At 41.1% G+C, this 15,320-nt stretch overlaps 1 protein-coding gene across 3 annotated transcripts in view; it reads right to left on the bottom strand.

Annotated features, from left to right (window-relative positions):
- The window catches only part of LOC132833456 (calnexin-like), a 67,455-nt gene extending 53,483 nt beyond the window's left edge, over positions 1-13,972 (bottom strand). Inside the window, exons 1-4 of one of the 3 annotated variants that reach the window (XM_060851766.1) lie at positions 13,905-13,972; positions 4,853-5,024; positions 3,474-3,547; positions 3,273-3,331 (exon numbers count right to left, since the gene is read on the bottom strand). In XM_060851766.1, coding sequence (XP_060707749.1) covers positions 3,273-3,331; positions 3,474-3,547; positions 4,853-5,011 — 292 coding nt within the window. In that variant the 5' untranslated portion in view covers positions 5,012-5,024; positions 13,905-13,972. The other 2 variants (XM_060851765.1, XM_060851767.1) reach the window with 2 other exon arrangements.
- Positions 13,973-15,320: the final 1,348 nt, after the last annotated feature.

The following is a 15,320-nucleotide window of genomic DNA, read 5'->3' as shown; positions in this document are numbered from 1 at the left end:
TTGCCAGGCAAATTGAAATAGTAGTTAAGGCAGCTTATGGGATCCCTGGGTTTATAAATAGAAGGCATGAGTATAAAAGCAAGAAAATGATGCTACACTTCTACATATCAGCCAGACCACAGATAAAGGTCAACCAGTGCTTTGAACTTGCATGCTTTTTCCCTCATTAAACAACCACTTCATCCCTGGAATCATTTTAGTGAGCCTTCAATACATTTCTTCCATTGAATGAAGATTCTTCCTTGGACCAAAACAGCATAAAGGTCTCCACTGGGGTCTCACCAAAACCCCATAATTACACCAAGATTTTCTTACTTTCACACTCTAATCTCAAAATATATAACAATGAACTATTTTTATTCTTAACTGTTCACTGCATCTGTGTATTTTGTTACTGGAAAGGAGTGTCACCAGCTAGGCCAGCATTTATTGCACATCCCTACCTTTTAAAAAGAAGGTGTAGTGAGCTCTATTCATGAGCTGATGCAGTTCTTGGGGTGTAGGGACACCGCAGTACTGTTACAAAAGATTTTGATCCAGTGTCAGCGAAGAAATTGTGATCTACTTCTAAATCAGCATCACATGTGGCTTGACTGAGGTTTTCATGCATCACGTCTGTCCTTCTAGGTGGAGGAGTTCTCTTGCTTGAAAGGCTGTCAGAGGAGTTTTGCTAACCTATTGCTGTAGATCTTGGAGATGGCATGCATTGTTATCATTATGCATCAGTGGTGGTAGGTCTTAACATTGAAATGATGAATGGAATGCCTGTCAAGCAGCATGTCTTGGATATTAACAAGCTTCCTCAGTGTTGCTGGAACTGCACTGAACCAGCCAACAGTAATCCTGGCTTGTACCTTGTCGATGATAAATGGACAAGTACTGGCGGGACAGGAGAGATCCTCACCACAGAATTCCTAGCTTCTGATCCGCTGTTATAGCCGATGTATTTATATGGCTGGTGCAATTCAGTCTCTGGCCAATGAGAATTTCAGTTTGGTAAATGCTGTTGATCATCAGTTAGATTCTCTTCACGGAGATGGTCATTTTCCAGTACTTGTAAGTTATTCACCACTTATCAGCATGGAAGTCATGATGTAGTCTGTCATGCATATAGACAGACTACATCAGCATCTGAAGTGTCACAATAGTGCTGAATGGTGTCTAATCAGGGAAGATTCACACTTTTGATCATATATTGGAGAGGAGGAGGTCATTGATGAAGTAGCTGAAGACTGTTGGGCCTAAGACACTTCCCTGAGGAATGCCTGCAATGACATTGTGGGGCTGAGATGACTAAGTTCCAAAAACCACAACTATCTTCCTTTGTGCTAAATATAACTCCAACCAGTAGATTTTTCTCAGATTCTTACAGACTCCGGTTTCATCCACACTCCTTGTTGCCATACTCAAAAGCTACCTGGATGTCAAGGACAGTCACTCACCTGATCTCGGGTGTTCAGTTCTTTTGTCGACCAACGTGGTCATGAGGTCAGGAACGGAGTGCTCTGCAGAAGGGCTTATACCAAAATGCTTTTCGGATGCTGCCTGACCTGCTGTGCTTTTCCAGCACTATATTCTCGACTCAGAATTCAAATGATGCATTGGCAAGCAGGTTATTCCTTTGCAAGTGATGCTTGATAGCATTGTTGACAACTCCTTTCATGAACTTGCTAATTCTTTAAGGGAAACAATTGATTGGGTTGGATTTGCCATGATTTTTGTGTATTTCATACCTGAGCCATTTTCCACATTCTCAGGTACATGCCAATGTTGTAACTGTACTGGAATAGTTTGGCTAGGGGTATGGTTGGTTCTAGTGCTACTACCAGAATGTTGTAGGGGCCCAATATCAGTGTCTTCAGCCACTTCCTGACATTATGTGGAGTGAATAGAATTGGTTGAAAACTAGCATCTGTGATGCTGGCAAACTCAGCAGGAAGCCAAAATTGATCATCCACTTGGCCCTTCTTGAAAGGCAATTAAAAGACTCTAGTGACTGTGGTTTGTGCAATCACCATATTTAATTCCAATTTCATCACTTGCCACAAAGATTCAAACCCATTAGCCTTGACATCTGAATTACTAATCCATAGGAATCATCACCGTGTCACAAATAAGCCCCCAAATCTTTTTGTATTAAAACAGACAAATGCCATTGAGCAAAACTTAAATCGTTTTCACCATTTAAACTAAACTCTCCATTCAGAGAAACCTGCCTCTTAGAGGGCTTGACAGGGCAAAGGCTAAGACATTTTATACATTCTGCTATTTAAAAAAAACTAAGCAGTGTACAATTCATGGAACAAAAACTCAAAGCTAAACAAAGAAGAATTATTTATACAATGAGGATTGTGACCTGGTCATAAGACCAGATGTTAAGTTGTTTTTTTAAATCTACTTGATTTTATACAACAGGGTACACCTTCACAATACCCAACAGCAGCAATTTTGTGTTTTCATTTTGAAGTTATTTTCTTGCCCATTTTGGATTTGCCATGGACAGGAGAAAACCAAGTGACAGATCCCTCGATTTAAGGTTTCATCTTAAACACAGCATCTATGACGCTGCAGTGCTTCCTCAGTACTACAAAAAAAAAAGGAGTGACAGCCATAATACTGTGTTCAAGCTCTAAAATGGTATTTGAACCCATAACATTGACTCAGAGGCAAAAGAGTAACTAAGCAACAACAGAGTGGCACCACTTTTCATTATCAATTTAAAGTGCTAATTTTTAAGGCAAGTGCAATTTGCCAACCTAAACATCACATGAAATACTTTCAATGCACTATGGGAACCTTTTATGCAAACTTTTAGCAGCACAGCACACCACAAGAGAACACTACATCATTCAAAACAGGTCTATGGCAACTAAAAGTTGATTTTTTAAAAAATCATTCTTTCGAATATTGTCAGTTACAGTGCATTAATCATTATCACAACCTGGTGCATGACAATTCATTAGTGAAGCAGGATTAATTAGAATATTAGGCCTCATTTATATAAATTTTGTGCCCTTCCAACTTAAGTAAAATTTGTCAACAGTTTAATGCAGTTTACTCTGGCTTCCATTTGGAACAGGCTATTCTATTCAAGATATGTTAGGCAAGTGTTATGTTATTGTCTCAACAGTTAGTAGTAACATTTTAAAAACCACAGATTGCAATCTCATGATTACACATCCATCCACTGTAGAACTTAGCTATCCCTGCAACACTAAATAATAAAGTTACATTAATTGACAAATCCTACAAACAGTCTAAACGATTCTTACCATCATATTTTGCAATATCTTCATCCGCATCATCTTTCTTTGTTTTGGAAAAAACCCATCTTCAATGGGAAAGGAAATAAAAGTGGAAATAAAAGTGAAAGATTATTGCACCAAGTTAATTTTAATTCAATGTCAAAAAGATGTGTATTAAATTAATTGCATCTTATTAATCTTGAAGCAAAAAAAAAAGGATCTTCTTACCCATCTAAATTTCCACGATCGAATGTATCAGCAAAATATACCTCCTTACTGGGTACTGGTGTCTTGTACGCTACCTGCAAATTTAGATGAATTTCAGTACCATGTATGTTATAAAGAAAGATTTTATTTATTGTATAGAGTCAAAGGTTACATTGATATTAGAAATATGCTTTAAATAAAGTTCAAGTTTGGTCAATGTTTTTTTTAATCTTCCAATCAGAAAGTAATATGGTTATTCAAAAATAGTTTATTTCATTGACTAAGGAGCACACGTTTTCAAATTTTCCAGAAGATTCAGTAAAACGCTGGGTCCAGATTACCTTCTGAATCTCAAATTGCCCATCCTAGATAGAGTTCAAGACTGATATCTGTATGCTATACAGATTTGTTTCATTGTGGAAAAAAATAAATCATGAATGATTTGAGTAGAGGGTGAAGTGTTCAAACAGATTTTAACCCTTTGGAATTATGACTGAAACCTAGTCTGGGCTGATGGGATGGGAAACTCTTCTTTCTGCTAATTTTTGGAAAGTAATTCAGGTCACAGTATGCTCATTGCCACACTAAAAATGTACTGCTGCATTTTGGAAGAAGCAATAAGATAAGGGAGTACTCAATGAATGACATGAATAGGAAGGGTTGAGAGGCAAATGGGCCAAATGCTGGCAAGTAGGACAAAATCAGTTTAGGATATCTTGTCGGTGCAGAAGAGTTGGATTGAAGGTGCTGTTTAGCTCTATACAAGAAACAGAAACTTCACAATAGAGGAGGTTACTCTTAGATTAGATTGGAGGCTCACTGTTGAGCCATTCTGCATTTTGCCATGCCATCTTCTACTTGCTCAATGATGAAATATTGCTGTTTCTCTGCATATCTTTATGATAAAAGAACTAAAATGTTGGAGAAACTCAGGAGGTCTGGCAGCATCTGTGGAGAGAAACTGTTATTATTTTGTGGCTGATAGGACTCCACTGAAAAATAATATTTGACTTGAAACATCAACTCTTTCTTTCTCTACACAGACTATCAGACCTGTTGAGTTTCTTCAGCAATTTCTGTGTTTGTTTCAGATTTCCAGCATCTGTAGTAATGTTTTTATCTTTATGATAAACAGGAGAATAAATATATAAACTGTAGAATTCAGTTTTTATTAACTCCGAACTCTGACTGGATATTTTTAATATTTACCCAAGTTATCTGAAAATTAGGAAGGATAGAGATTAAATTAAAGCTATGGCTTTCTGTTAATAACTGGAACTCCACATCTATTCTTGATTTCCCACTTCCTTAAATGCATTCACTTTCATTCTGCTTGAATGTTTTTCCACTGAAACATCTCACGTGTCACCTTTAGTGATGTATTCAAAATAAATCTTCACCTGAACTGTAGTAGGTTTACTATCCTTAGTTTGACTGTCAGTACTAGTTTCTTCCATCTCCAAGGCATCGACCTCAGCTTCGTTATCATCATTTTCAGCACAGACCACGGTTAATACGAGCAAAAGTCCAAGAAAAATCTGCTCCCATTTCAGCTTCATATTGATTCCTTATCTGCAAGGAAGGTACAGACATAAAAGAGAACATACAGTTGATGAGCAGAACTGTAGCAATTTTCTTCACTTCTCCAGAACAACCAACTACTTTTCAGCATCCCCTATACCCATAAGGCCATATGAAATAAAAAAAAGGAGAAGGCCATTTTGCTCCTTGAGCCTGCTCCACCATTCAACAGGATCATGGCTGATCTGACATTCCTCACATCCCCTTTTCCACACTTTCCCCATAGATTCTTAAATTAGTAGGGCAATCAAGAGCCTTCAATATATACAAAGATTTTACCCTCACTGTTCTCCATGGAAAGAAGGTCCAAAAACTCAACCTTCTGAAGAAATTCCTCACCTAGGTCCTGAATTGGCACTTTATTCTGAGACTACACCCTCTCGTCCTAGCTTCTCCCACAAGGGGAGACCATGTCAACACTTATCCTTTCCAACCCTTTAAGAAGCTTATATGTTTCAATGAGATAACTTCCCAGTCTTCTGTGAGCTGTGTTTAACCTTTGGTCATAAAATAATCCCTCTATACCAGAGGTCATCCACAGATCTTTCCCTGAACTGCCTTTAAAGATAAAGTAATTTCCTTAGAGAAGGGGACTAAAAATGCTCAGAGTATTTCAAATGTGATCTCACAAGTATCTTGTACAGTTGCATTAAGACATCTCTACCATTTTTAAAGCAAAACTTCAACTTATTAAAATAAGGGCCAACATTCCTTTAGCCTTCCCAATTGCCTGTTGCACCTGTGTGTTAGCTTTGTGTTTCATATACTCTCACATACACCCTCAAATACCTTCACATTGAAAAAAACTGCAATTTAAATAATGCTGCTCTTTTGTTTTCCTGCCAAGAATAAACAACTTTGCATATTCCCACATCATATTACATTTGGCAAATTTTTTTGTCCACTTAACCTATCAACATCTCAACTGTTTGTATCCCTCTCAAGCTGCTCTTCCATTTATTTTGCATAATCTGCAAATTTGGCTATAATACCTTGGCTTCCTTCCTCCAAGTCATTAACATGTATTATAAACAGTTGCAACCCCAGCACTGATCCCAGTGGAACTCCACAGTCACAGGTCACTGACATGAAAAAGAACCCTTTGTTTTCCCTCACTGTTACCTATCCATGTCCATGCTAACATACTATCTTCAACACCATCAGCTCTTGAGTTGACTTTTATGAGCTATCTCAGTGAATGCCTTCTGGAAGTCCAAGTACAAAACCCACTTCTCTCAACTCTAGTTGATACTTCCTTGAAAAAACTTCTAATAAATTAGTCAAAAACAAATTTCCCTTTCATTAAGCTATGCTGACTCTGCCTGGTTAGATTACCCAAATGTTTTGTTATTATTTGAATTATACTTTTACAACAATATTTGATAGGCTAATTGGCCTGTAATTTCCCGTGTCTGCGTGAGTTTCCTCCGGGTGCTCTGGCTTCCTCCCATAGTCCAAAAATGTGCAGGTTAGGTAAATTGGCCACGCTAAATTGCGCGTAGTGTTAGGTGCAGGGGTAAATGTAGGGGAATGGGTCTGGGTGGGTGTGCTTCGGCGGGTCGGTGTGTACTTGTTGGGCCGAAGGGCCTGTTTCCACACTCAGTAATCTAATCTAATCTAATATCCTGCATTTTCTTTGTATTTAGCCTCATTAGTTTGTCTAAGTCTACTTCTTTAGGAAGTACAATGGTATTTAGTTCTCTTTTGTTGGACTGAATTTATCCAGTCTTTAGGTCTATCACAGACTATTCCTCCTTGTATGCTGCTTCTTTCAACAGAAAATTCTCCCTAACTTCCTTTGTTAGTCATACTTTGTTTATCCCTTTCTTTGAATCTTTCCTCCTTACTCTGAGCAAAAATATATCTCAGCAATGAATTATCTCCTTAAATATCTGCCAATGCTGGCTTACTGTCATTCCTGCTAATCTATCAACCCAGTTCACTTTTGCTAACTCTATCCTCATTTCATTCCAATTCCCTTCATTGGAGTTTATACAGTTGCTTCCAACACAAATTTCTCACTCTCAAACTGAATATGAAATTTTATCATATTACATTCATTATTTCCCTAGATGATATTTTACTTCAAGGTTATTTCTTAAGTCTGCCTCATGCCCATTACCAGATTGAAGATAGCATGCTCCCTGATTGGCTCAATAACATATTGCTCTACAAAACTATCCCTACAGCACTATGAATTCATCGTCACTGCTACCTTTTCTAATTTTGGTAACTCAAAACTAGCAAGATTAAAAGTCACCCATAATTATTCCTCTATTCCTTTTTAACTTGCTCCTTACAGCCTTACCTACACTGTGGCTATTGGTTGGGATTCTGTACACTATTCCTACTCTTCTTTCCCTTCCTTTTGTTTTTAAACATACCCCAAATGGACGCCAAAGCACAGAGCCAAGATTGTCTCTCACAAATGTCATTTCATCTCCTACTCACATTTCTACCCTGCCAATATTTCCATTCCTTCTGTCTTTGAAAGCTCAAATGAATTTTAAATTTTCAGTTTCGATTTCCTTGCAACCACGTTTCTGTGATGGCTACGAGATCATATTCATTTACCTTTATTAGTGCTGTCAGTTTGTCTACTTTATACCAAATGCTTTGTGCATTAAGAATCTGGTCTCAGTAGGATTCAGGTGGAGTCTGCCCCATTGGAAGAGCTCACTCCTTCCCCAATACTATTGCTAATGTCCCATTAATTCAAACCCATTGCTCCCATACCAATTTTTGAGGCATGCATTACCTCTTACCTTGCAGACCCTTTGCCAATGAGCTCATGGCTAAGTTAGTAATCCAGACATTTTTACCTTTTCAGTTCTGCTTTTCAATTTAGCCCCCAGCTGTTCATATTCTCTGTACAGAACCTCTCTCCTCTTTCTACTATATTGTTGGTACCCACGTGGACTACTGGATTTTCCCTTCCAACTCCAAGCTCCTCTGCGAAACAGATGAGTTATCCTGAAGCCGGATACCACAAAGCAACACCGCCTAAGCAACTCAACCCTAGCCACAGAGGATAGTATCTATCCCTTGGACTATACTATCCTTGATTTCAACTCCATTTCTCTTCTCCACACACTTCATCCATCCTTGAATGGCTCCCTGTCCTACAGTGCTGTGATCTGTTTGACCATCCTTTCCACAGTACCCACTCTCACCCACATGGGAGCAAGAATGTCAAACCCGTTAGACAAGCTCAAGGGCTGAGGGTCCTGTAGCATTCTCTCATGGATCCCATTTGTTTCACTCATAGTCATACCTACCTGTCCCTGACCAGAGATTAATTACTTCAAATTCAGTCAAAGAGGTGTGACTGCCATCTCAAATAGTGTCCAAGTAACCCTACCCACTCCCTGATGTGTTCATCAACTGAGCTGGAGCTCCTCAAGCAACCAACACGGAGTACAGAAACAAAAATAGGAAGTGCTGGAAAAGCTCAGCAGGTCTATAAGAATGATATTACCAACCTGGAAAGGGCTCAGGAGAGATTTACCAGGATGTTGCTAGGTATGGAAGGTTTGAGTCATAAAGAAAGATTGGGACTTTTCTCATTGGGACATAGGAAGTTGAGAGGTGATCTGATAGAAGTTTATAAAGTAATGAGAGGTATAAATAGAGTTAATAGCAGTTGTCTTTTCCTGAGGATGGAAGATTTCAAGACTAGGGGGCATGTTTTCAAGGTGAGAGGGGTGGGATTTAGAAAAGACTTGACACAAATTTGTTTTTTCTTAAAAACGCATGTTGAATGAACTTTTAGAAAATAGTGGACGCAGGCACAATTACAACATTTAAAAACATTTAGATAGACACATGAATAAGAGAGGTTTGGAGAGATATGTGCAAGGAGCAGGTGGTACTAGATTAGGGATTAAGTTCGGCATGGACTGGTTGGACCAAAGGTCTATTCTGTATGATTTTAATTGTGGAAACCACACTGTATGAATTAATGGATGATCAATTAGCACAGAGATGGAGAGATATTTCTTTACTCAAAAGGAGTGTGAACCTATGGAATTCCCTACCATACAGAATTGATCATGGACTAATTTAATGCACAGGTGGACAAATGTTCATTTCAGGAAATCTAGAGGCATGGACAGCAGGCAGGAAAATGCAGAGTTGAAATCAAAGCTCAGCTGTGTTGTTGAAAGGACTCTTGTGGTGCAGTGGTAACGCCCTTACCCCTGAGCCAGGAGGCCTCATTTCAAGTTTTTGGATTAGTGGTGCTGGAAGAGCACAGCAGTTCAGGCAGCATCCGAGAAGCAGCAAAATCGACATTTCGGGCAAAAGCCCTTCATCAGGAATAAAGGTAGTGAGCCTGAAGCATGGAGAGATAAGCTAGAGGAGGGTGGAGGGTGGGGAGAAAGTAGCATGGAGTACAATAGGTGAGTGGGGGAGGGGATGAAGGTGATAGGTCAGGGAGGAGGGTGGAATGGACAGGTGGAAAAGAAGATAGGCAGGTAGGACAAGACATGTGGACAGTGCTGAGCTGGAAGTTTGGAACTAGGGTGGGGGGGGGAGAAGGGGAAAATGAGGAAACTGTTGAAGTCCACATTGATGCCCTGGGGTTGAAGTGTTCCGAGACGGAAGATGAGGCATTCTTCCTCCAGGCGTCTGGTGGTGAGGGAGCGGTGGTGAAGGAGGCCCAGGACCTCCACGTCCTCGGCAGAGTGGGAGGGGAGTTGAAATGTTGGCCACAGGGCTAATGTGGTTGATTGGTGCGGGTGTCCCGGAGATGTTCCCTAAAGCGCTCTGCTAGGAGGCTTCTAGTCTTCCCAATGTAGAGGAAATCACATCGGGAGCAACGGATGCAATAAATGATATTAGTGGATGTGCAGGTAAAACTTTGATGGATGTGGAAGGCTCCTTCAGGGCCTTGGATGGAGGTGAATTTAAGGTCAGGGTGGACTGTATTGGTGAAGTTGATGAATTGCTCAACCTCCTCGCGGGAGCACGAGGTGGCGCCAATGCAGTCATCAATGTAGCGGAGGAAGAGATGGGGAGTGGTGCCGGTGTAATTACGGAAGATTGACTGTTCTATGTAGCCAACAAAGAGACAGGCATAGCTGGGGCCCATACGTGTGCCCATGGCTACCCCTTTGGTCTGGAGGAAGTGGGAGGATTCGAAGGAGAAATTGTTAAGGTGAGGACCAGTTCGACCAAACGAATGAGCGTGTCAGTGGAAGGGTACTGTTGGGGACATTGGGAAGAGGAAGAAATGGAAGGCTTGGAGGCCCTGGTCATGGCGGATGGAGGTGTAGAGGGATTGGATATCCATGGTGAAGATGAGGCATTGGGGGCCGGGGAAACAGAAGTCTTGGAGGAGGTAGAAGGCGTGGTTGGTGTCTCGAACATATGTGGGGAGTTCCTGGACTAGGGGGGAAAAGGACAGTGTCGAGGTAGGTAGAGATGAGTTCAGTGGGGCAGGAGCATGCTGAGACAATGGGTCGGCCAGAGTGGTCAGGCTTGTGGATCTTGGGAAAGAGGTAGAACCGGGCAGTGTGGGGTCCCCGGACTATGAGGTTGGAAGCTGTGAGTGGGAGATTTCCTGAGGTGATGAGGTTCTGTATGATCTGGGAGATGATGGTTTGGTGATTGGGGGGGGGGGGGGGGGGGGGAGAGGTCATGGTTGAGGGGGCGGTTGGAAGAGATGTCCTCGAGTTGGCGTTTGGCTTCAGCGGTGTAGAGGTCAATGCGCCAGACTACCACTGCGCCCCCTTTATCTGCTGGCTTGATGGGAGGTTGGGATTGGAGGGCTGAGTGTTGAGGGTGAGAGGTTGGAGTGGGGGAGGAGGGGTAGACAGGTTGAAGCGGTTAATGTCTCGGCAGCAGTTGGAAATGAAGAGGTTGAGGGCAGGTAATAGGCCAGTGCAGGGTGTCCATGTGAACACAGTGTGTTGGAGGTGGGTGAAGGGGTGCTCGGAAAGTGGGTGGGAGTCCTGATTGTGAAAGTAAGCTCAGAGGCAGAGGCAGAAGAAGTGTTCGACGTCACGGCGTGTATTAAATTCATTGATGCGTGGATGGAGGGGGGATGAAGGTGAATCCTTTGCTGAGAACTGATCGTGACGGAGGGGGATGATGGCGAGTAATAGTCCCACCTGCTCCACAGGTACGTAACAACATCTCAGAATGGGTTAATTTTAAAAAAGTGTTAAACAATAAACCAAGCTTGACAGGCCATACAGACTACTCTTGCTCCCAGTTTTTTTTTTAAATTTCTTATCATTCACCATTCTATCTCCATGTTTTCTCTTCACCACTTGAAATCTAAATCTTATGACATGATGACCACTCTTCCACTTAGACTCCTCCAATCCCCAGCATCAGATCTAGTAACGCATTCTTCTTGGACTGAATACACTGATCACTGGAGTTCTACTGAACACATTTCAGAACTTCATCGCCTTTATTCAAATAATCAACAAAATGATGGTTGGGTAATTTAAGGTCTCCCAAATGCAACACTTTTCAGTGCTTGCCCACCTGACTTTTCTGGAGATTTGCTCTACTGACTTTCTCAGAGTATCTACAGAAAAATCTCAGCATGTTATTCTTGCTTCTCAATCCTAACCAAATTGATGTGGTTCTTCTCTGCTGAAAACCACTCTCTTTCCACTATCACATTGCTTTCCCACATCACAAATGGCACTCCTACTCTTCTTTTTATTCTCATATTTTCTATTCTCATAGTTTCTAAACACTTCATATTCTTGCATATTAAGTATACAATCCTTATCATTTTAAGCCACATTTCCACTATTGTCATTACATATTATCCCCATGACAATATTTGTCCCTTATCCACATTGAATTTTAACTTCCCATTATATTTTACACTGCTTCTATGAAATATGGTGCTATTTCCTTCTCAAATACAAACCAATACACTTTATTCCTCTCTTCCAATTCTATACAGTGGTAGAGAGTTCTTGACTAATTTATTTAACACCTTTCCCAACTATGCTAGTAAACCTCCTGGTGAAGAAAATAGTCTGAGTGCTGAAGCACAAACCATCCTGTTGAATAGATGCTTCCTACCTTAGAACTGATCAGTGTTATGATCCTGAAGCCTTCTTTGATACTCCATGCATCAAGATCGATATTGATTCTCCCCATTTTTTTTTCTCCTCTTTGTTAATGTTTGTCACAGGAGGCAATCTTGCAACTTTTGAGGTCTAACTTCTTAAACTTCTTCCCTAGTCTATGGAAATCTGACCAGAGACTTGCCCTCTCTGGGTAAATGATGATGCATACCCAGACTTTTGGCTCCATCTACAAAATATACTATAACATATTCAGAAGATCCTTTACTCATCAATGGTGATAAAACCAAATGCCTGCCAGTTTCCCGATGTTATTTCTTAAAATGACTGCCATTCTCTTTGTTGGTGTGTCCTGTGCAATGGTTTGAACTGTACATTTAAGGTACTGTCACTCCCAATGCTGAATACTGGATTGAGAGTCTGGAATTGTTTATTACTATCCTACTATCTTCTCTCTTGAATTCTTACTGACAAAAGGATGACCAACTCTTTGAATGCACCATCCAAGAAACTACCAAATTAACATTAGATAGCCTAAACAAAAAAAAATTCACTTAGCATTGCACACAAACAAGTACTTTGCTGCTTAGTACATAGGAATCTAATCAGTAGTTTCAAATATTTCATACCCCAAAAGTATTTGAAATTACAAATAAAAGCATTACTGTAAGCACAATGTTTTTACATCATCCACACCTAGTTGGAATGTCGATTACATTAACCAGAATAATGGTTGCTTAGAAACTTAAGGTTAATACTTAAGATGATCAATGTTGGGAGATCAAAATAGCACAAAGGCAAAACACATGGATGCTGAAGCAGGAAGAGTAAATCCTGCAGAGAAATAAAGAGTGTTGTAGTTAACTTGAAATAGTAACACTCTGTCCTACCATCATCTCCACCCCCTTCCTCAGATCCTGCATGAGATCTCCTGGATATTTCCAGCATTTTCTGTTTACAGATCACAGTAGCAATTGTGTAAATTAAGAATATAAAGCAATCATCATAACCAAGTTCCCAATTTACTGGTACAATGATGTCAGACATATGAATTTAGTCAATTTGATAGGCAATACCATTATCACTGTATCATTGTCACTAGCAAGTAAATCTTCGAGTAAATATCAATTATTGTACCTGCAGTTAATCACCAACACGATCAAAATTTGTTATGCAATGGTTTCTTAATTACATACCAGACAATTCGTATTTACTGCTTTCTGTGTACAAGCTCAAAAATGAAATACAGGATAAAGAGGCCTAAGGCCTTTGGCAATACGCTATTGGAGATCTACTTAAAACAACTAAAGGCACGTTTGTATCCTAATACATTTACTAACATTAACATCCACTGTTTTTTCCACGGGTTCCATCAGCTTCACTCAAAAAAACCCTTAGATTTAAATAACTGTGCAGTGACGCTTCTATAATAAATATTAAAACTGTAGTCAATACCTACATTGTTAAAAACGTGTATATCATGAACATTTAGCTGCATTACAACGAAAATATCCCGTAGCTACATGCATTAAGAAAGGCGATCTTAAATATGATGAGACTTTGTACAGATTGTACCTTGTACAGTCCAGTCCAGTGATGAATGGAGATGTAATAACTGCGGATGTGCTGCAGAAAATACTCAGCAAAGACTCCTTACCTCAAGATCGCCTCTCTCAATATTTCCTTTGGGTAAATAAATTTTCTCCTCTTTATTTACACAGGGTGTTATCCGTAATCCCGCTAATGACTAATGCCGGGCTGCCTAGAACCTTTTTTTTTTCCCCCTCAGTTTCCCTCACCTCCCTTCACTTACCCTCCTTCCCCGTTATTTCGCTGGCTCACATTTATAACCGCCAGTGTCGCCTGCGCATGCGCTGTGCCGACGCCGGGGTAGCAGGAGACAGCGTCGCCTCGCAACGTCAGGATTCAAACCGTTCGGCAGTGGGCGGGGCAGAGGCTTTGTATCGCTTGTCCAGCTTCGAGCTCGGGCGATCCTGCTCACCCTGACAATGGCAATTGTTGTAGAAGGGGGTGTGGCCAAACCAAGCGCTGCTTCACTCCCGCCTTCCCGACTGTTCAAACTGAGCCAGCGTTCGGAACCGTTAGCGAGGCTTGGCGCCTGCGCACATCGTTCAGGCTCAGTGGCTTAAGTACTTGGAGGAGGGGGCTTGAGTAACGGAGCAGACTGACATATTACAGCAAGTGGCAGGTTGAAAAATGAAGGTTCAAATAGGAAGAGAAGATTGTGGTATGTAAGCTGAAAGGAGCGGAATAAATACCAGGAAGGAAAAAGGTAATATTTTAACAGTGTGTGAAGTGGTGTAAATAATCGGAGGAGAGTATCTAATGATGTGGACAGGGGATGGCAATACATAGAATATGTGACAGAGATTGGAGGGACATAAAGACTATTTTCCAATCGACCTGTTCAGACACATTATTGCACACCTCTAATGTGGATGGGAGTTAAAAACGGGACACAGGCAGTAACTGTAATCAAGCTGGGAGGGTGCATGATGGATTAGAATAGGTGGGGAGGGTATAGCATAGGGCTTGAACAACCAAGAAGGGTACATTTGGAGAAAGTAGAAGAGGAGCAGAATAAGATTAGATTAGATTCCTTACAATGTGGAAACAGGCTTTTCAGCCCAACCAATTGGTGAGTGGCACAGTGGTTAGCACTGCAGCCCCACAGCGCCTGAGACCCGGGTTCAATTCCCGACTCAGGCAACTGACTGTGTGGAGTTTGCACGTTCTCCCCGTGTCTGCGTGGGTTTCCTCCGGGTGCTCTGGTCTCCTCCCAAAGTCCAAAGATGTGCGGGTCAGGTGAATTGGCCATGCTAAATTGCCTGTAGTGTTAGGTAAGGGGTAAATGTATGGGTGGGTTGCACCCACCCATAATCTAATCTAATCTAATCCACACTGACCCACTAAAGAGTAACCCACCCAGACCTATTTCCCTCTGACTAATGCTCCTAACACTATGGGCAATTTAGCATGGCCAGTTCACCTAACCTGCACATCTTTGGACTGTGGGAGGAAACCGGAGCGCATGGAGGAAACACATGCAGGCACGGGGAGAACGTGCAAACTCCTCACAGACAGTTGCCTGATGCTGGAATTGAACCTGGGACCCTGGTACTGTGAGGCAGCAGTGCTAACCACTTTGTCCACCATGCCACAGTTCATATTTCATTGTTACAGCAGAAAAACATAATTCATTAGACAA

Source organism: Hemiscyllium ocellatum, chromosome 36 (assembly GCF_020745735.1).
Source record: "Hemiscyllium ocellatum isolate sHemOce1 chromosome 36, sHemOce1.pat.X.cur, whole genome shotgun sequence".
Taxonomy (NCBI): Eukaryota; Metazoa; Chordata; class Chondrichthyes; order Orectolobiformes; family Hemiscylliidae; genus Hemiscyllium; species Hemiscyllium ocellatum.
This window is presented reverse-complemented; position numbering and strand designations above follow the sequence as displayed.